Below are 22195 nucleotides of genomic sequence, written 5' to 3' on the forward strand. Positions count from 1 at the left end.
ATTGGATTGAAATCTGGGGAATTTGGAGGCCTGTGTACAGTGCATTATCCTGCTGAAAGAGGCCACTTCCACCAAGGCACACCATTGTCATAAAGGGGTATACCTGGTCTGCAACAGCAGGCATGTGTCACATTTACATCCACATGAATGGCTGTACCCAGGGATTCCAAGCAGAACATCGCCCAGAGCTTCACACTCCCTCCACCATGCATCCTGGTGACATCACTTCCCCAGGTAAACGGGCATCCATATGATGTAAAAGAAATTTTGTGTGACTTGTGCCACAGTAGATCTTCAGTTTGCTCAGACCAGACAGGATAACCTCTGTTGCCATTGTGCATCGATGAGCCTTGGGCTCCCAACACCCTGTAGCCGGTTTGTGGTTTGTCTCTCCTCGGACCACTGTTGGTAAATTCTCACCAAAAAACAACAACATTTAGTCCTGGTCCGATTAGCATTCAGATTGGCAATTTTATCACCGAACCTAAAGGCATATGGAAAAATTCACAACCTGATTGGTCGGATTTTATGATGTATTGCTTTTTTTGAGACGGAGCTTACCGAACATCCAAAACAATGTTTTGTGCTGAGGTAAATGCGCTGGTTGTGTGCGCATAGCCTGCATATGATGGTATTTTGCCCACTGGGAACTCGTGAAGAGCTTATGAAATTATCTCAATCACATGACCAACAGCCAGTGAGAAGTTCGGAGAGGTCTCAGGTGCTGCACCTCTTTTGTGCGTTTTTGTGCAATATTTTGCAATAGAAAAGAAACCTGTTCTCGATGCTAAATATTATATTTGTATAAGATATTTGTGATATACAACAACAACAATACTCAGCATTCCCAAAACCTGCAGCTCCTGTCAAAAAACAACCAGACCGTTATTTCCGGCGTGACGATCGAGTCTGTCCCAAAAATACCAAGGGCCCTATAGGTCTGCACTACATGACGTCACCAAACTGTGGACTCTGAAGAAGTCCACAAGTCCGGAGTGTGCCATTTGGGACAGGGCCTAAGAATTGAGAAGCACCCCAGGTGTCAATGCTTGACAGTCTGAAGCTTGAGCTGATGTTATAGGTCAACAGCCAATCACATTACTTTCCAGTGATTGGCTGACGCTTGCGTTGGCACTTGAAAAGTTGAGAAATCTTCAACTTCTCCTGCGAGCAACACGAGTGAAACGACGCAACAGAACCCACAATTCATTTCTAATTTTTGTTTTACATAGTATGTGAACCAAAATTTAGTAAATAATTTTAACATTATCAATACAAAATGTAATTATATAATATCATTAAATTTGTTCTCTGAAAATATGAGTTCTTGAAAGTTCAGTTGTAAACCTTTTCTAGTAAAAAAGATTTTAAAGAAGTTGTTCATACACAAACTGCAGTTTCTTTCGTCAAGAATGAAGCATCATATATTTTATTCACAAGACACGAGTTAAGAACTCAAAGAACGTCATCATTTTCCAGTTCACGCCATGTGCTTCAAAGGCCATTGTGTTCCCTCTGTTTGTTTGTTTTCTTCCTGAACTGTGGGACACAATTACATGTAAACAATGTAAAGCGTATTTCTTCCCAACACTTCCCAGGTCATGGGCCAGAGCCCCCAGGGCATTTGTCAGGTCGCCAAGCAAGATGTGGGGCACAGAGGGGCTTAGGACACACATGCCCATCCAGTACAGCAGCCTTTGTTAGAACTCCATTGATGGGGCTTAATGTTTAGGCTGTGTTAATGAGTAGAGAATGATCTGGGGCAACTGTGGCTATATATCATTAATTTCATCCAAGCAAATAATTAACAGTTTGGCAACTGCAGCACAATTATAATGGCATCTCACTATAGATTCTCACACTGGCTTATTGAAGTGAGGTCATAGCCTTGATTTACCATTGTTCATGTTTTTAACACAGATCCAAATGATGCTATTCTTCATGTTCACTTTCGCAGAATGCCACCCTGCATCTGATGCAAGCTTTCGCAGAAGCTTTGCATAAGCATAGGACTGGGCAACATCATTTAATGTGCAGTGACTGTAAAGCAGTTCCAGCCAGTAGATACACAAAGACTGCAGCGTTTTAAGGATGCATAGGCTACATTATTTTTTCAGTCTGTTTGTAAGTGGTCAACGGGTTCAAGTCTGCATAAATCAGTCTTCGACGACTTCTCTCATTCTATGCTTGACAAGGACCCACAAAGACATCATTAGCAGACTATTTTTGCTAATCTGCTTTCCAACAGAGATTCCTGTCAAAGAAAAAGCCCATGGAGATGAAGCTGCCCAGTATGCTTGTAATAATGCCAGTCAAATCCCAGGGCATGAGTGAGAGTTATACAGGACCATTTTCTGTTAGTGTAAAGGAACAAACAGGCTATGTACTTGTAACTATATTATAAAATGTAAGTATAGATGTATATCTGCACCCTGCATTATATACTCATACTCATTTTTTCTATGCATCTTCCTTTCTTCAAGTATAACAAAGACTTTGCATATTTGAACCTGAAACTCCAGTGTGATCATTTTGGTTGTATAGCAGGTGACAGTGTGCATTTTACAGTTGCCCCCCATATTCTTAAAATATCATCTTTATTACAGTATCTAATTAGAGCTAACCCAATGCTTGTCCTCCTGGGTATACTGGGAACACTTTGACTACCACAGAAACAGTAAAACTGTTTCCTAGCATCAGCAAAAAATAACCAAAGGCATCTCTCTGAGTCATTTTAACATCGGCCTCTCACCACTAATTATGGGGACGTGTCGGGGAAGGGGGCTCATCCTGCTGAATTGGAGGGATTCAGAATCCAACTAAAGAATAAATAGTGAACATTCACTAAAAAGCCTCAGTGACAGAAGATGTAAGATGTACGTCTTGCATGCTTTACTCTATTTTTTACTATTTTTAAACAGTATAGTAAAGACATTGCATCGCATGAACTTAAAGGGATGGTTCACCCAAAAATGAAAATTCAGTCATCATTTACTCACCCTAATGTTGTTCCAAACCTGTATGAATTTCTTTCATCTGCAGAACATATTCTGAAGAACGTTGGTAACCAGTTTTGGTGACCATTGACTTCCATTGTATGGACAAACAAACACACTGAAACATTTCACAAAATATCTTCTTTCGTGTTCCACAGAAGAAAGCAAGCCATACATGTATGGAATAACAAGAAGGTGAGTAAAGTTAGAAGGTATTTCTGCATTGCCAAACACGTGGGTGACGATACAATAGTAATTTTGTACATGTACCGTATCACCTAATCCAAACGGCCATAAATACTATAATGTTCCATAAATTTACCATTTGCAAAAGTAACAAAAAAAACAGTTTCTCATTTCATTCTGGATATACAGGGAGTGCAGAATTATTAGGCAAGTTGATTTTCTGATCATATTTTTTTTCCAAGCACATTTTACCAATTCCAATCCACATCAATCTTAATAACTACTATTAATATTGTTTTTAATCATTTATAAGTGATATATAATTGTTCATGAAGGCTGGAAATGAAAAATGCCCTATATTCAGGAGTGCAGAATTATTAGGCAGGTTTTCTTTTACAGATAAAATGAGCCAAAAAAGAGATTTAACTCAGACTGAAAAGTCAAAAATTATAAATCTGGCAGTAAGGTGTGGGAGTTCACTTTTAGTCTATCTCTTATCCTGGAATGTCCATCTTGCAGAGATGGACTAAATGATCTTCCAAAACTTACTGCCAGATTCTGGAAGATAAATTCTTCAAACAGTGGTACAAGAGGATGTGGTGCTGGTCCTTCAGGAGTCACTCTCAAGCTGTCTGTCTATAAGGCCTATAAAAACCCAGTCTTCATGTATTTTATTTTATAACACTTCAGCTTGTGATTCTTATTAAGAACGGGTCATTTTTTAGGATTCTTCACCTAACCTAAGTCTCTGAGATCCTGACACCTCACACTTCTGAAGACTCCAGGTAGGTTTCAGTACTGGGAAATGGTGGTGCTGGAGACTAAAGGGTTCCTGATGGTTTCACACTTAATTCTTAATTATTTTGCAGTTAACGTGTCTTTTCTTCTCCAGCTGTTTTTGTATGACCCCGCTGACCCAATGAGCATTTCACTGTCCAATGGTCATGCTTTAACTTTGCAATTTCTAGTATTACATTAGTATTGCGTCCTTCTCATGAGTATTTAATAATTTTTGACTTTTCAGTCTGAGTTAAATCTCTTTTTTGGCTCATTTTATCTGTAAAAGAAAACCTGCCTAATAATTCTGCACTCCTGAATATAGGGCATTCTTCATTTCCAGCCTTCATGAACAATTATATATCACTTATAAATGATTAAAAACAATATTAATAGTAGTTATTAAGACTGATGTGGATTGGAATTGGTAAAATGTGCTTGGAAAAAAAATATGATCAGAAAATCAACTTGCCTAATAATTCTGCACTCCCTGTATCTGGTAAAACTAAGCGTTTTTGATCACTATTTGCTTAACAGGAAGATGAGGAATACACATGCAGTTCTACAGTAATACTGTAGAATGAAGTCAACAATAATATGCCAAAATTAACATGGTCAAAACAACTGCACTGCATATTTTTAACAGTAATTAAAGAAAATGGCCGGGGGCATCTGAAAGATTTGTGGAATTTTACAGAAGTACTACCGTGTGTGGCAATAAGAGGATGAACTCAGTTTAACTTCATTGTGCTCTTCTCTTGGCTGCAGTGACTTGTCTGCTAAGATAATTTCCTGTCTTCCGATCTGCAATAGGTCCAGAGCAATGTGGAACTAAAAGGCTGCGATTGTTTGCAGTAATTAAACGTTTTTAATGAGGCCTGAACCTTAATGTTTTAGCACGTAGAAAGAGCGAAGATGGGGTCATCAGGGAGTGAAAAAAAAACAAGTGATGTTCATCCAAACAGAAATACAACGCTCAATGTACTGTGTGGGTGTTTAGAACATCACTAAGCCCTAAGACAATTTCTTATCCAGTGTTTTACAACACAGATAACCAGCCATTCAACTACATGTTCAAACCAAGTCTGATATTTACAATAGACTGACGAAGCTTGGTTGGCAAGTGGCTGTCACAGCCTTCACATGTTTAGGTACAGCTTAGCTTTTGGCAGAGTACAGAGAACAACACAGCGTTAATGTAAACACAGCATCATTAGCCCTGGAGGCCTCTCGTGGGTTTTGGCAGATGCTCATCTTCCTGTCAACTAGAACACCACATGCTTAAACATTTCAATTCTCAACACAAAAGGTCAATGGCCCAGACTAATTGAGTTTATAAAGAACATCTTCAGTTTGTGTTGGAAGGTACAGTAAATCCTTTTGTGCTCAGCTGAATGAGTGTATATAGTACAATTGGAAGTTAAATACAAAAGCTCATGCTGTAACCAACTTGTCAAATCCAAGCCAATCTGCACATGTTGATGATGGATGATTGGGCTCTTTGCACCATCTGGTGGTTGCTAATGCAACTACTACTGTTTTTCAATCCTTTCTCTTTTTTCCTCATAAAGACAGAATAAAAAAAATCAAACACATAAATACTGTATATATATAGTGTGTGTATATATATATATATATATAGCTTTCATTTAGATCACTTAAAACAAAGACAATATGGTTACAACAGTACAATAGATTTAACATTGCAAGCAGAAGGCAAGGTCTCTCTTAATACTAGATCCATTTGACCTCACCGATTCTGCTGTCAATCATGAAATATGATCTACTCCATAAATTATGTCAGCACAAATTTTAGCACTATTTTACAAATGGGAAGCACACAATTCTCAGTTTAACAAACATACATAAAGAATCTATACACACAACAGAACATTTTCACTCAAACACCCAGCATTTCTCTTTTTTTAAGGATAATCCTATTGTGCCTTATTTGTGAAACACATGCAAAACAATTTCTCTGTAAATCAATCATAAACCTATTCTTACATAAAACATGCTGTTGAATTGAATATAACAATTCACACAAGAATGGTTTTACATACAATTTGAAATTCATTCTGCTTGTTTCATAAATAAGGACAACTATCTAGATTAGCAGAGGTTCTCTAACACTCATCAGATGTGGATACTGGATCCACTGAGATCACAAGTTCAGAAAGTTTATAATCTGAAAATGTACATTAATCGAAAAAGTATTCAATGCATAAATAATAATGATGGAATGTATGTTTTCCTAGCCTTAAACAGGTACGGTGACACAATGGATCACAATAGTTCTCTCTAGTTTTGCGTTTCACTAAAACATAAACTGGGGTGTGATCACTTACCAGCTGACATTATTGTACAGCCATGCCATTATGAAGCAAAATAACATTGACTACATTTATAAAACTTTTCATTAATAAAAATAAAATAAAAAAAAATCCAAAGTCTTGATAGGGAATGCTCTGCAACTCAACTCAAAAAAAAAAAAAGATCTTTTACTCTAATAAAGATAATCAAAATGAAAGTTAAGAGTGGCATAGTGCAAGAAACAGACAGAATCATCATTTTCGAACTTTAACATAACAGAGCACAGTTAATACATGCCATGTGGATCATTATTCAAGACTGATATTAAGTACCATTAGAATATGGGGATATAGTTATCAATCTTAGCCCGGTGCCTTTGGGCGATACACTCTGCAATCCACACAATGTTCCGGCACTCTTGTTCCTTCAATTTGACGTAGGCATAGAACACACTGAAATGAAACTGATTCAGGAAGGCCAGCTTATTAAGCTTCACCTGCAAACACATAACCAACATTTTCCCATTAGCAGAGAACTTTCAAAAGGACACATTTGCTAACATCAAATAAAATTCAATGTAGTGGCATTCTAAACTCATGCTGACCTCATGTTCAAAAAAGCGATCCTCAAGGGTTTTGTCTCCTGGGTTGCTGCCAGCACCCTCAAAGAGAAGCTTGTATTCCTGAAGCAACATGAATTCCGTGTTAATACTCAAATCATTTTGGTGGCCAAAAACACCAGAGACCCATGCTATGTTAACTTGACATCAAAACAACTCTTTAGTATAGAACAAAAAAAAAAAAAAACAGCTCACACAGAACATAACATTCTGTTATAACAAAATCATGCCGTCTATGAAATTGTGGTTGCACTTTATTTTACAGTATGTGCAATTTCAATGTACTTTCAGTGTACTTACCAAGAAACTACTGAATAATGTAAGGGACCTACATGGGTTAAATGGTTAGTTTACCCAAAAATGAAAATTCTGTCATTAATTACTCACCCTCATGTCGTTCCAAACCAGTAAGACCTTTGTTTATCTTCGTAACACAAATTAAGATATTTTTGATGAAAGCCGAGAGGTTTCTGAACCCAGAAGGGTAGTTGTGTGCAAAAAAATAACAAGAATAATGACTTTATTCAACAATTTCGTCTCTTCCATGTCAGTCTCCTACACTGTTGATGTAGTAAACACAGTGCAGCACTTCCGGATTCTACGTCTACCTTCTACATTCTTTTATGTCTTTACTACATTTCTGGGCCTTGAAAGTTGCAATGACATTGCTGCCTATGGGTGGTTCAGAAACCTTCAGATTTCATAAAAAATATCTTAATTTGTTCCGAAGATGAACAAAGGTCTTATGGGTTTGGAACACAAGATTGACACGAGGATGAGTTATTAATGACAGAAATTTTATTTTTGGTTGAACTAACTCTTTAAGATTAGGTTTAGGCATAGGTTCAGGACTAGTACCTAGTTATTACTCCGTTATTGTAATTATTACAATAAGTATATGGTATATACATGCGAAACAGGACTGTAAAATAAAGTGCTACCGAAATGTTAGTTTAAGCCCATTTAGGTCTACACAGATACCTACAGGGTAGTATTCAGCCACAGCTTTGACCTGCTCGTAATCATCTGCGCGGGCTAGCTGTGCTAGACCCTCTGGGTAGAGCTTTCCACAGTGAGGGAAAAGTTTCGCTCTGTCTTCTTTGGAGAGCTCCGTACCAAAGGAGTTAATGGTAATGATGAAAGCCCTTCTGTCTGCCTCAAACTGATAGACAAACAAAGCTTTGTTTAAGTTACTAAAACAATGAAATACATCAATAACAATCAGAATCTTTTACATTGTACACACGTTCACTCACCTCCAGAATTGGACACATAGTGTCTGCAGTTGTTCCACCCAATGAGGAACAGAACTTGTAGAAAGCTTCTAGATAAGCCTGGAGACACAGACAGAAGATCAACCACAGTTCATGGTTTCATGGTTAAAGCCAGATTCTGATAGACATTATTATTATTATTACTACAAAGTTTTCCATTATTTCTTGTGTTTGTCATATCTTACCTTTTTTATCTACTATTTATATATTTAATGGACAGTCTAAGTAGCTGACCAGGTTTACATTTCACTGCAAGTTTTATTCTGTATATACTGTGTATGTAACAAAGTAAAAATCTTGAATCAAAATAAGAGTTTAATCTAATCACTTTTCCTGCTCAACAACACTGCTGTTCAATAACGTTTTTGTAGCCAAGTCTTGGTATGTGCCTATACAGAAATCAATCAAACCTGAAAAATTGTGACAATTAGCCCCAGTTTCTCCTACATACATTGTTAAAAAAGTTAGATCACTCCCTGCACATAATATCCAGACAAACCAGCGAGTTTCTGTGCTTAATTAAGCATATTTGTCATGTCATGTGAAAATTCCTAATGAACGTTCAAGATTTACGTCCCAGTATGTTCCATCCCAAGGCTGACCTTGTAAAGGGTGTTACGAATTATTTCAATGTTCATCTCATCCAAATCCTGCTCAGAGATGCAGTCCTGAAAGAAAGCAGCTGAAACAAAAAGAAATGACTGTGATGTGGGGATGAGCATTTTAGTATTATTTAGAACAAGATTTAGAGAATTGTGAATGCTTAAAATAATACAGACAATAAATTACAAGATTCGCAACTCAGTGACTTCCTCTGGCCACAAAACTTAAAGTGAATGTTATCCATGTGTTCATTTTTCTATTCAAGATTGTCTTACCAAGTGGTGTATCCACCAGGATGGCGTTATAGAGCTCTGCTGGAGTCTGAGCAATGTTAACGGCCTCCATCTGTTCAAAGCTGCCAAGTGGATGGCACTTGGGCACAAGCTCAGAGATGGCCCGCTGATGCAGAGTTCCAGTGATCAGCAGAATGACATTGTCAATCATATAGCTGTATCTGAAAAAGCGGCAAGGCAGAAAATAGCTTAATAATGGGCCCTGAGAGGTGAAATATTTAAAAACATAGCAATTAGTTAAAAGCAGACAAAACTAGGAAAAGTTTTATTATTCATATGGTTATTAATATTCACTAAATCCAATAAATTTGAACATTACAGTATAATATGTGACACCTTGTGTTGTGAATTGACAGTAGGGTTTGCTTATGCTCTTTTATATCTGGCTGCACTTACGTGATGAAATCCATGAAGCTGGCCAGAGGCTCATAAGACTGGTTCCTCATATGGCGAAACTCAACCACCATCTTCTCCTTCAGCTTGTCATCAATGACGGAGACAGTGAGGGGGGAGGCTTCATTGGCCAGGAAGCTTCCATAGTCAGTGCTCTGCAAATGAAGCTTCAGGTCTGAGGAGAAATGCAAGAGAAACTTTTAACCATTTATTTAAAAAAATAAAAAGAAATAAAAGAAGAAAGTATCTGTAAAATCAAATTTTCATTCTCCAATGCTAAAGGGTTGGAAGTCTGGAAGTAACTTCTATATTAATCTCGGAAATGTTTTTAGTTTCCTGTTCCCTAAAACACAAGCAAAAAATTCCAAGTGAGTCACTTGTTTCTTCATTATTTCTTAAAGGGAAAGACAAAATTAGCTACAATTTATTCAATTTCTAAAAACATGGCATTCATTTTTGTGTTATTTTAAAAGTTCTCCTTTAATTGTAAAGTGTGAAATATTTGGCTTTCATGCAGCACAGGTTGTTTTTTTGTTGTTATTTTTTTCCATTTTTTTATTGAAAAGAAGAAACAGCACTACATTGAAATGCAAAGAACATAACATGAAAAGGAAAGGACAAAACAATAATAGTAATAGTCATTTTTACAATATAGGAAATATCATCAAGATACAAAAATCTAGGCAAAATGTTAAGAAATTTGTTGTGAATGAAAAAATTTGCAATGCAAAATATGTTAAGATTAACAATAAGTTAAACTGCATGGTTACTGCCAGAAAATACAGAAACATATTTCAGTTAAAAGTTTAAATCATATTTTATAAAAGGAGATAGATAATTTAAATTCTCCCAAAAGGAATATATCTGATTGTACTGATAAAATAAATAAAGCAAAGTTTCTTCCCCAAATTTACATCTAGGGGATGTGTACACTAAATTATTACTGTATTACTAAATTATTATTAAACTATTTTTCTCTCATTAAAGCAAATGTGCTTTTTTTAAATAAGTGGAATTGACTTTCTGTTAGAGTAAAGTCATAAAAAACAAAAAAGTATACTGCCATCAGCACAGGTTGAATGAGAATCTGCTCATCCTACAGAAATGACGTCATGACATACTGTATCACATGACCGGCACCATCAACTATCATTCCTCAAATAAGACCTGCATCTTTCGTTTATTAAAAAAAGAAAACACACAAATATTTAGTATTTATCCTGATCATTGCTTTAAACGGGTCACAATCAATTACTGACCGGTCTTAACTATTTAAAAACGACGTTGAAATCAGAACCGATAGTGCCCTGGTAACCGTCAGGTTAAAAGCAGGCCCTTTAAATTTAATACTGTAAAGTACATTTCGTGTTTAAAACAGAGCCGTGCTTTAAACCTTTGCGTACGATTAGGTAAAATAAACACGTACATAAACAGATCAGAAAATAGCTGATTCATTTAATCTGTTGCCGACTGCACCACAGATAGCATGTATGTTTAGCATGTAAGTTATTGCATGCACTTAAATTAGATAAGTAACATAATATAATGATCAGAGGGCTTCATTTGTTGACTTGATATCAGCGCAGAGGAACATGGGGAATATGAGGATGTAAAAAGTGGATTTCACCTGCTAAGGGGATTTGATAGCTCGGAGGATCTGTGATGGCTAAAGAAACAAGCTAACTGACATTAGCTGTGCTGTTGTTATAACGATTTATGAGCGTTACCACAACAATGATAAAATACGGGTTTGCATCTTTAAACGACGATAAATGTCAATAACGACACCCAACTGAATGTGGAAATGTCGAAAATGAAAGAGGACACAGATCAGATCAGCTAACGTTAGCAGCCTACACACACATTCGACTCACCTTCCAGAGTTTCACACTGAACAAGGTTCAAATAATCCGCCTGAGATAAAATACCAGCCTTAAAACCTCTCACCAGCCCCTCCAGATAACCATTATCCACATTAAAATATAATTCAGAGAAAGGCATGGTGAAAAAAAATTGACTGTGTACTAGCTAAAGAAAATGCAAGATGTAGCTCTATAACGCAGTCTTGAGTGACACTGCTGTGCGATTCGTGAACGAATTGTTCTTCAGAGTCGGATCTTTTTAATAAAATATTTGAACTGATTCACCAAACAGGTCTGAATGATTCAATGTGCCGAATATCAAAATTTCTACAAAGATGAATACTAGATTGTTTACAAAATTGATTGTATGGCAGTTTAATCAACAAACATACGAAACAGTTGGTTTTAGTAAAATCGAATTTTTTTTCACCCGGAAGAGATGTAAAGTCATTTTAATATTGTTTGTTGTAAATGCAAATTGTAATTACTTTATGTAGGCTATTATGAGCTGAATACTAGCTGCAATAAACTAAACTAGGACACTACAACACAATAATACATAACAATAAACAATTAACAACAATAGACATAGCAATAGACATGACGCAAAACAACAAATGAGAATCATTTTGAAGCAAGAATCTTAAATCGAACTGTTCGAAAGAACCGATTCGTGGAAATGAGTCGGACCTCAACTGAATGAGGGAAGTTGCAATACCCGGATGCACACACACACACACACACACACACACACACACACACACACACACACACACACACACACACACACACACACTCATGTGACTGAGCATCTGACTATGTGTGATCTCAGAAGGTCAGTGATCTCAAACTAGCCCTCCGAACAGAAGCAAAGAAGCAAAATTCTTTCTTTTTTTTTTTTAATTATTATTATATTTATTATTTTTAGGCTATGCTCCCATATTATTGTATTATTCCATATTATTTTTAGGCTATGCTCCCATCCACCATCCTTACAAATCAACTAACTTTTTTTTTTCTTTCTTCTTCTTCATTAATTAACAGCCCTTGTACTTGACTTTGGGGGTGGTAGCCTAAATAAAATTACATTACTGCTTGCTTGGTGCCAGTCCGGTGAAGCTAACTTTGTTGGGAAAATGGAGACTAATATAACTTACTCAGAGTCAGGAAGAGAAAGTTTCTTAGGCTACTGACTTTTTTGAGGGGTAGCCTAATCTTTCTACTATTTATCCAGTCCATGTCATAGCTTTTGTATTCCTTACCCACATAAATTGGAAATATGCACTCATTTTTAATTATTTATAATTATTTGTAACATTTTATTATTATGGCAAAGTCATTAAAACTAATTATATTGTGACTTGTGATGTCAGAAATAAGTCAAAAATGATTGTGCATGACATTCTTTTAACCCTCTATGGGACGAAATCACAGTTAGAAAAAAATAACAACATTATATTTTTCATATAAGGCTAAAATCATTTTCCAATTTTTTTTTTTTTTTTTTTTTTTTTTTTTCATTTGACCTTTTTTTAGGATTTCGTCATTTATAACTGATAATGTCCTATTAGGGTAAAAAACATTGACAAATTTGGCAATATGCACACACATTCAAATGCATTTTCACTATCTGAAAAGTAGTGAAAAGGTCTTAGTGTTTCAAAAAACATTAAAAAGCCTTATTAACACTCCATTTCAGCTTGTGCTACTATATTTCATTTGCAACTCACATGTGAAAATGTCAAAAACTCAACACAAATTCAGATGTAACTTCACTGCCTGGAAAATACTGTTTAAAAAAAAAAACATTAAAACAATCTTTAACATTGTTTCTTTCTTGAAATTCCAAATTAATGATTGTAGCATGAGTGAAAAGCAACAAGACTCTTCTTTTTCAGTGTAGTCCACACTTACCACATGTAACAGCTGTAACTCGATCTTGACCTGTTTAGTCATCATTTTTGGAGCATCCCTGATTGTCAGTGTAGTGAGGCCAACAGGCAGTGGCATCTTTCCTGGTTGAAGTATGGATAAAATCTTGCATAGGATAATGTATCTAAATACCTGACTTCCACGATCTATGACTTATATTCTTCATCTCTGCCATTACTACTGCTTCCAAGGCCATCCCAAAACACATACAGTATTTTGGGGGTATTTCAGTAATTGAATTTACAAAATGTGCATTAAAAATGGTCAAAAACACAATTATTTTTTAATTGTTATGTATTTCCCACCCTGCGTTCCATTCGGAAGGGCTCATCCCTATGCCCTAATCCCTTCAGATGGTTTACCCTCCGGAGTGAGAGCTTCGAAGGGATGAAGGGTGTAGGGGTAAAAAAAACCTGTTCTTCTGGAACGCACTTCAGCGTCATCTTAACAAGACAATCAAGGATGATAAATTGTGCAAGCTGCGCCTTTTGTTTAACGTTATTATTTATTTATTTTAGGTTTACCGCATGTAGGCTATATTGTATCTATGTATTTGAAACATTTGAATGGACTGATAAATGAGCTGTAAAGTTTTTTTTTTTTTTTTTTTGAAGTACAATGTCATTTTGACCATAATAATGTACCAAATCTAACTCGTATAAATATTACAGTAGTACAGAAAAATATTATACATACCTTTATAGTTAAAATCGAACTCCTAACCTCCTGTACCCATTCTGTGACGTCAAACAACTTCCCTGTGCAAAGGATCATGGGGGCCCGAAGTGTCCATCAGTTGTTCCCTTCGAAATCCTTCATTTCGAAGGGCCCTTTGAAGTGGCCAGTTTTGAGCACTTTGGTTTGGAACGACCCTTCAATATGGCGGCCATGATTATTTTCACTCCGAAGTGCCCTTCGGAGGGCGATATATCCCGTTTGGAACGCACCGTCAGTATAAAATAAACTCACAATGGAGCCTTGACAGCATGTGACCGAACACGTGCTCATGTCTCCTTCAGGTCCTTGTTGCCAAAAAAGCATGTGGCACATAGATTTAATTTTTTTGGGCTGAAGGGGATGTCATATAATAATACTTTTGGTTGAATATTATTATTGTATTTTAAATGCGATTTTCTTTGTGTCATTTATAAATGACAAGGCACCATAGGCTCACTGAAGTGCCTTGAAACATGCAGCATTATTCAATGTGTTGACGTCATTTCCCAATGAAACAGACAGGGCGGGACATATCGAACAGTTCCTCCCCTTTTAAAAAATAGCCAATGGCGTTTATCACAGCTCAGCCAGAGCCATTGAGCTTGGTAAAGCCACATGCTGCGTTCCAATTCGCCTACTTATACTACGCCCTAAAAGTATGTACTCTTTCTGTGAACAAAAAGTACTTACTTTTGAGTGTGTAGTAAAAGAGTAGACAAGCTTTGGGACATACTAACACGTCATACAATCGCGTCAATTCTCTCTGTCGCATCCTGTCACCGTAAACTGGCCTGTCAGTCATCTTACATCCTCCACATTTCATTTAGTTAATTTCCTACCGTATCGGAGAGAAATACAGCACGTTGATCTGCAGTCGCGGGTCTTTCATGTGGAGAACTGTCCTCATATTTATGCATAATGATGCATTTAAAAGTTAATGGCCATTCGGATCTTTATAAAAGTCCACATTGGTATTTGCAGATGAAAAATAACACGGGTAACATTAAATATATATTTTCTATCAGGTTAAAATGATTATTAGTCACTCAAATCTCTCAGCATCGATCGCGCGTATCCGCCATGTTTTGTAGTTTTTTTAACACTTTTTACTCGTGTTTGTAGTTCTGAACTGAATCCTCGTCCAATGCGCAATGGGTTGTGGGCAATATTAGCCTCTATAGTGTGCACGGATCCACACTTCGAAAATCTACCGGAAATAGTAGACCATCCGGGGACTTTTGGCATACTCTTTTCAACATACTATGCTTTGGGACACACTTATTATAATCTCACATACTATTTAGGATGGATAGTAAGGACATTGGAACGCAGGGACAGTGTTCATAATCTCTAGCATTTGATTGGACAGAAAAGGCTGAAGTGCAGAGTGATATCATCAAAATTGATCCATAATGGCGGAAATGAGAAACTGTAAGTTTGAATGCGTATAGCTTCTAAATGCGAATTTTGTCATTGTTTTGGAGTACCTCCACCCATTCAGAAGCTTGGCCCACCGTGGCCCCACGCCAAATCGATCTATATTTCAGCTCCAGATTTTGAGAGAGAGTGTGCTTTTCGACCGCTTGGCATCAGAAACCCGGTTGTTATTTACAAACTAGAAAGCCTGATTTATTTTTATTTTTTTTTTAGTCTAAGCATTCAAACGATTTTAAACCATTTCGCGGAAAGATGCAAAAGAGAACTCGCGCGCTGTTTTCTCCGCGCATAAAACCAAAGCGCGCAAAAGAGCGCCGCCTACAGTTCTCCTTTGCGTCTCATATGTTCACGCGTCATTTCTTTACAAAGAATGATAATTTCTGTTATATTTCCACTAACTTATGCGATCTAAAGAGTTTTGAGAGCTCTCTCCCGTCTCACTGCATCACGGGTCATAAATGTCATCGAAATGGGTGAAAAAAAAATCCATTTACTGAGTTTCTGTTTATTAATATTGGTTATCACAAGTAAGAGTGCTGTTTTTCCGAACATCTGCACTATCGCAAATGTGACAGATTTAAAATAACAATTCAATAAACAACAAGTTACAAACAAAGAAAAGAACAAACCGCTGAACATCCGTCTCAGAGGAACACTGTTTTATTCCTCAAAGAATCAGCGTATTTGAACGAATCATGAGTAAATGATTCAATTAGGCTATCCATTCATAAATACAGTCGCTTGTTTAGTTAAATTAACACCTTGAACGAATCGGTTGATTGAAGGATTAAATTTACTCTTTATGGTGACCAGAGCTATTACTTACAAATTGTAATCAGTTGATTCCAAATTACATAACAAAAATTGTAATTAGTAATGCAATCCATTACATTACACATTTAAGATAATGTAATCTGACTACTTTTTGATTACTTTTAAATTACTTTTGTCTAAACTTACTTATCACAATGATTTAAATAGGACAATCTTGTACCATATTGATATAAAATACGAGACAAAAAAAGAAAATATATTCCATTCTTTAGCAACAACATGAAGTGTGTTAAATATTAAATTAAGTCAGGGTTTCCCAGACTGGGGTTCTTGAAGGAACTGCAGGGGTTTGTGAGTTTAATGAAAAGCTGTTACATAATTAAATAAAAATAAATTAATTTTTAAAATAAATACTTTTAAAATAAAAAGCAATCAAATAAAACACTTACTAAAAAAGATTTAAAAAAAAAAGATTTTATTTGTTTACCTCCATGTCATGTGACCATTAACTGACATCAGAGAACTGTGAACTTAATTTTATTATTATTATTATTATTATTATTATTATTATTGGCCTAACTTATTAACTTAAACAGGAGGTTCAGCTGACAAAAAAGTTTGATCGAATTCCACAAACCTGGAAGACCTTATGAACGTATATAAGCATAAGAAAAATTTAAAAGATAAAAAAAATAGAAGTAGAGGAGAGAATCAATGCATTTTGAATAATTTACTGCCATTGTGGGAATAATGTAATCAATAAAAAAAAAATAAAAAAAATTAATTTGTGTATTTTTACTACTTTATAATGATGTTCTATTTGAGGACATTTGTAGCGTAAGTATGGCCCAAACATAAACTCAAGCCCAGGGGCCGCCAGACCCCCCAGTCCTGCCCTGATTGTATATATTTGTGCTATTGCTTGTAATTTGATTATTTATATTTTATTACTGGCTGTTTACTTGTCTTTATATTTATTAAAATACTGATAACACTTTTTTTTTTTTTTTTTTTTGTGATGGGGCCAGTGAAAATTTTTGCAGGGCAAGTAAAATCTAAACCAGAATGAACATGTAGAAAAGCTCCTTTGTGTTTAGCTCTGTATAGGGAGTCTGCCTCTTTTGTTATAAAAAATGTTTTGTTATGGGGAAAAAATAAAATAAATGTTAAAACTCTGGGCCAACCAGGAATTTCCCTTGGCCCACCCTACATCTCAAGGCTGGAGCCAGGCCTGTGGAGTACACTAGCTACAGTATAGGCTAACATGTTCATACTAAAAGGTAAAAAAACTTCCATTTTGAATTGACTTTAAGTAGCCTATGTGAAACGCATTCACAAAATCACCACCAGGTTGGGCAAAAGGGACAGTTAGCATCTTTGCTCAGTGAGGCTGGAAATGTGACTTTCACTTGTAACTGAAGAAAAAAATGATGAAATAAACTAAACTGATCATTTAATATCCATTTGTTACTGACTCTATATCACTGCTTTCTGAGACATTATAAAATAATTATGTGCCACTGCTGATTCTGACAGTGAGACCCTAGTGAGTTTGGAAGCCATCTGATTATTTTATACATTTTTTTTTTTTTTTTTTTTTTTTTTTTTTTTTTAAGACATTTTAATGTATTTGGAGTCATATGCTTTTTGTGGGTCTTAAATGCCTTATATCAAGTCAAGTCACTTTTATTTTTATAGACCTTTATACAATACAAACTGTGTCAAAGCAGCTTGACACAGATAAACAAGAAAATAGCAGAATCAATTATGGAAGTTCAACTATGGAGATTCTGCTGTAAAGCAGCTCTAAAAGATAATATTGTCCTTATTTAGCTCAAACTTATATGTACCTGCTTCTTTTGCTATGGTTGCCCTTTTGGGTCTGCTGCTTTGTCACCCTCTAAATCGAGCATTACGTAGGGCGGGGACCTCCCATAAGACTTGATTCAGTTCGAGCACTGATTAAAGGGTGGCTTTTGAAAAACATCATGCATGGTGCACTCAGACCTGTTTCTGAATAAGAGGTACACTGAACATTGCACGGAACCAACCTATAATATAAATGGAGAGATTTGTCCAGAAGATGGTGTTCACTGGAAGATTATTAATGTACATTTTCACATGAAGAATGAATAGATTTCTGTGTACTCATCAATGCTCTGTGATAAATTCTTTTCGCTGCAAAATTAAATGTTGATAAATTGTCTTTCAACGGAAATGCTCAGTCCATTATTTCTTCAAATATGTGGTTTATATTTTCCAGAGAGCAGGATATGAACAGAAATCATCTTAATTCAATATTAGACGGCTAAAAGCATGTCATGGTTTAAAATAGCAGCAAATATTTGCTGTTTGGTGACAGTTAAGCACTACATACACACATTATTTATTTATATATTTAATTATTTTAAAAAGAGAGATTGACCATACATTTGTCTACTACTTCCTAACCCTTATAGATCAGTCTTTCGATATATAAACTAACCATTCTGACTTGGCCTGTTTCTGTTAATTACACGTTCTAGTTTCCACTTATGAACAATTCCGATTAATCCTACCATACAAAGGTTAAGTTCTCATAAACAATTTATTTCATCACAAATGGATGCTCTATTGCGTCATGAGCAGTAAATCAGCGGGCTGGAGTAATCAGCTGATTGTAGATGCATTAGCTTCATAATGAAGTGTTTACTGGTCAGTACTGAGTATTATGAGCATGACGTATGAATGTAGTTAGTCTAAAGTACAAATGCAGGGCCTAGCTCAAGTATTCAGGCCTTTAACCATCCCTTATTTATCAGGAATAACCAAACATTATGAGCAAAATCACACAATTATGCTGAAAAATGAATATGTATACTGAATACGTGTAAAGTTGAAAAATGTAAAATCTGAAATAGGTGTTCATTTTTTATTTTTTCATTTTTTACTTATATTTCAGCATATATTTTTAAAATTCTAACACCATCATTAAGGAAATTCTGTATAGCCTATTTATTTTTTCATGTGTTGAGTGCGTGGGCTCACAGTATGTGTGTGTTTGTGCCAGGCACAAGAGACCACACCTCCTTCCACTGATCAGCACCATGTGTCCTTCACCTCCCACCTCAAGGAGCCCTATAAATCAAGGAGTCTTGTGCAGACCCGCAGCCTGGGACGTGGAACGCTGCAGGTAGGTCAAACATACACACTTCACATACACGTGCGCATTTGCAAACGTACATAGATCCACACACATACTGTATGGCAAATACAAAAATACACATTTACATGCTCACAAACATATACAAACAATCTTCAGTCTGTATTTTCTTGACTGCACTCTCTTTTTTCAGCGAAAACTACCAGATCACTAAAAGTGTGGCTGAAGTTTATCTTGTTTTTGAGTTTAAATTATTATGATGCTGAACACAGTGATCTTCAGCTGGTTTTTGATAAATGTCATGGTGATGGCATCACATCCAAACCTGAGACGTAATGAACACTCTTTTGCTCTATATGACACAGGTAAGGTTTCTAGACTGATGTCATTTTCCAAAAACATGGAGTGTATCTTTTTCTATTGATAATTTCAGAGATGGCTCTATGTTTTTAAAAGATTTTTGTTGTTGTTATTGTTATACATTTTAATACAATTTCATAGAATACAAATGTTCACACATGTGGGATATTAGAATTGTACTTTTTTATCCTAAAATGTGAACAATAAATATAGATATAATGCATAATAGGTAGGTATATATATTTAATTTTATTTTAAATTTTAATGGTTTGATTAAGTTAAAAAATTTCAGTTCTTAAGTGGATACTCTTTTATCTGGACATTATCTTTACATTTTGATCATTATTGGGAGCACACAACGTTTTTTTAAATAATTAAAACACAGTGGACTGCTTTTATTTATTTAGTTAGTTAGTTATTTGTTTATTTATTTGGCACATTTGTGTTTTGTCTGTCATAGACATACTACCTGTCGTGGAGCCCCTTGAAAGAAACTCAGCAGAAGAAAAACTGCTAGAAGACTTTGGATCCTATGATGAGGTGGTTAATTTGGCATTCACATTTAATATTATGTGCCTCCATGTGGTACAGCAAATGACAGTGCTAAAATATTTCAAAATGTTCCTTTTATTTAAAATGCCCTCATGTTTTATTTTCATACATATATATCTGACCTCTTTACAATTAGTTTTTGACTCTAAAGCATAGCCCACATTCTTATCTCAGCAGTGCATAACTCAAATAATTAAGGTGATGATGACTTGGATGTCCTGATTTCATTGGACATGGTACTTGGTCTGAAAAGTTTGAGCACTATAAAAATTTTCATCTGTGTTGAAGTATTTTTGTTTCATTTTGTTATCATACACACAGGATCTGGGTAAGGCTGTGCGGCTGCAGAGAAGAGGCACACGCTCCCCCAGCCGCTGTATCCCTCATCAGCAGTCCTGCCTGGGCCATCACCTGCCCTGCTGCAACCCCTGCGATACGTGTTACTGCCGTTTCTTTAAAGCCTTCTGTTACTGCCGTAGCATGGACCACACCTGCAAAAACTAACATGGATAGAACCAGATTCTACCCTGAAATGGCTAATGGTGGCTTAACGTTTACAGTTTATGCAGCTATAGAATGTATATGTGGATAGTGCAAACATGCATCCTTACACTATCCACAGAGACGTTTGTTAATATAAACCAAACATAATGGTTAATAAAGCTGCACAAAGCATAGAGTGCACCTTTGCTCTTAACACTTCAGATTTTTATCGCTGCAGTTTTAAGGTGTAACTTTATCGCAATTTTAAGGATCAATATCTAGTCATTGTTCAAAATATTTTGTATATATGCATTCAATAAACTCTGATTATTGCAGATGTGTAGCGTATTAACTAGAAGAGCTACAAAAGGTATCAAACCACCTGACATCAAAACTACACATTTACACCGAGAGGCAGAAGAAAAACTGAATAATGCTTTAAAAAAGTTTACCAAAAACAAGAATCAAAACAAGAAGTTTAAATAACTTAATTTTTTTCAGGGTTTACACTTGAATTTACATGACTTTTCTAGTCATTTGAGATTATTATTATATTCTGAAGCTTGTTTCGTCTATTTTAAATCATCTTGCAGCCCCCTTGTAACTAGGCCCCCTTATAGGTCCTGGTCCCGTTTAAGAACTCCTGTGTTAAAATGCTTTTGTTTTGATTACTTTATGATAATTCTAAATAATTATTATAAATAAAATAATAAATCATCATGAGAAAGTGTGTCTTAACCCTTGACTGGTAGTGTATAAATCTGAATAATATATTTTTTTAATATAGCCTTTATAATAGGGATGCACCGATACCATTTTTTAAAGACCGAGTATGATTACCGATACTTTTTTTCTAGTACTCGCCGATATACTGATACCTACATTTATTAATTTCTCTCTCTTTTTTTTTTTTTTTTTTTTTTGATGTTGCAGTTTTCCAAGCACAGTGAGACTAATGATTGAAGGACAGTTTCTTCATTATTGCTCTAATGAAATTTACAAACAAAACAACAAATACCATAGAGATACAAATTAAATAAACTTGTTTTTCAGATACAGTAGGTTTATTTACCATGTATACATTTTGTTGTTTTATTAAAAGGGTGCTTCAGTGCGATTTCACTTTTTTAACTTTAGTTAGTGTGTAATGTTGCTGCTTGAGCATAAACAGTTTCTGCAAAGTTACAGCGCTGAAAGTTCAATGCAAACTGAGATATTGTCCTTTAAGGTTATGGCAGTTTATTGCCTACAAAAACGACCAGTTTGGACAACAACGAGCTTCTTCCCGGGTTGGTGACATCATAAACCCTGCAAAACACGCCCCCGGGAACACGCAACAAAGTGGGCGAGGCATAATGGAAGCGGAAGAGTTGTTTACACTAAAAGATAATAGAACCCATTATAAACTGTGATTTTCTACACTGGATGCGATGCTTCCAGAATCTACACGAGTTCAATGCTGGATTTGCACAAAGGCTATTA

At 35.7% G+C, this 22195-nt stretch overlaps 2 protein-coding genes across 2 annotated transcripts; one reads left to right on the forward strand and one right to left on the reverse strand.

The window, feature by feature from the left end:
• Positions 1–4818: 4818 nt before the first annotated feature.
• atp6v0d1 (ATPase H+ transporting V0 subunit d1) lies at positions 4819–11529 on the reverse strand. Its single transcript, XM_067400718.1, has 8 exons — positions 11329–11529; positions 9458–9629; positions 9044–9222; positions 8768–8847; positions 8148–8225; positions 7877–8053; positions 6877–6954; positions 4819–6768 (listed from the first exon to the last, which is right to left on the reverse strand). Exons 1-8 carry the CDS (start codon positions 11453–11455, stop codon positions 6607–6609), a joined length of 1053 nt encoding a protein of 350 aa, XP_067256819.1. The 5' UTR covers positions 11456–11529; the 3' UTR covers positions 4819–6606.
• Positions 11530–19230: 7701 nt separating this feature from the next.
• Positions 19231–21042, forward strand: agrp (agouti related neuropeptide). The gene is made up of 4 exons (XM_067400808.1): positions 19231–19348; positions 19512–19683; positions 20139–20218; positions 20552–21042. The coding sequence occupies exons 2-4, from the start codon at positions 19575–19577 to the stop codon at positions 20732–20734; spliced, it is 372 nt and encodes a 123-aa protein (XP_067256909.1). The 5' UTR covers positions 19231–19348; positions 19512–19574; the 3' UTR covers positions 20735–21042.
• Positions 21043–22195: the final 1153 nt, after the last annotated feature.

Source organism: Chanodichthys erythropterus, chromosome 11 (assembly GCF_024489055.1).
Source record: "Chanodichthys erythropterus isolate Z2021 chromosome 11, ASM2448905v1, whole genome shotgun sequence".
NCBI classification, from domain to species: Eukaryota; Metazoa; Chordata; class Actinopteri; order Cypriniformes; family Xenocyprididae; genus Chanodichthys; species Chanodichthys erythropterus.

Excerpts from the sequence above, each read along its gene's own strand:
- atp6v0d1 (XM_067400718.1), bottom strand. The coding sequence starts at position 11,455 with ATGCCTTTCTCTGAATTATATTTTAATGTGGATAATGGTTATCTGGAG. Across the intron at positions 8,226-8,767 it reads TTCGTAACACCCTTTACAAG|GCTTATCTAGAAGCTTTCTA; the intron begins GTCAGCCTTGGG and ends CTGTGTCTCCAG. Across the intron at positions 6,769-6,876 it reads ATCGCTTTTTTGAACATGAG|GTGAAGCTTAATAAGCTGGC; the intron begins GTCAGCATGAGT and ends ATGTGTTTGCAG.
- agrp (XM_067400808.1), top strand. The coding sequence starts at position 19,575 with ATGATGCTGAACACAGTGATCTTCAGCTGGTTTTTGATAAATGTCATG. Across the intron at positions 19,684-20,138 it reads TTTTGCTCTATATGACACAG|ACATACTACCTGTCGTGGAG; the intron begins GTAAGGTTTCTA and ends TGTCTGTCATAG. Across the intron at positions 20,219-20,551 it reads ACTTTGGATCCTATGATGAG|GATCTGGGTAAGGCTGTGCG; the intron begins GTGGTTAATTTG and ends TCATACACACAG.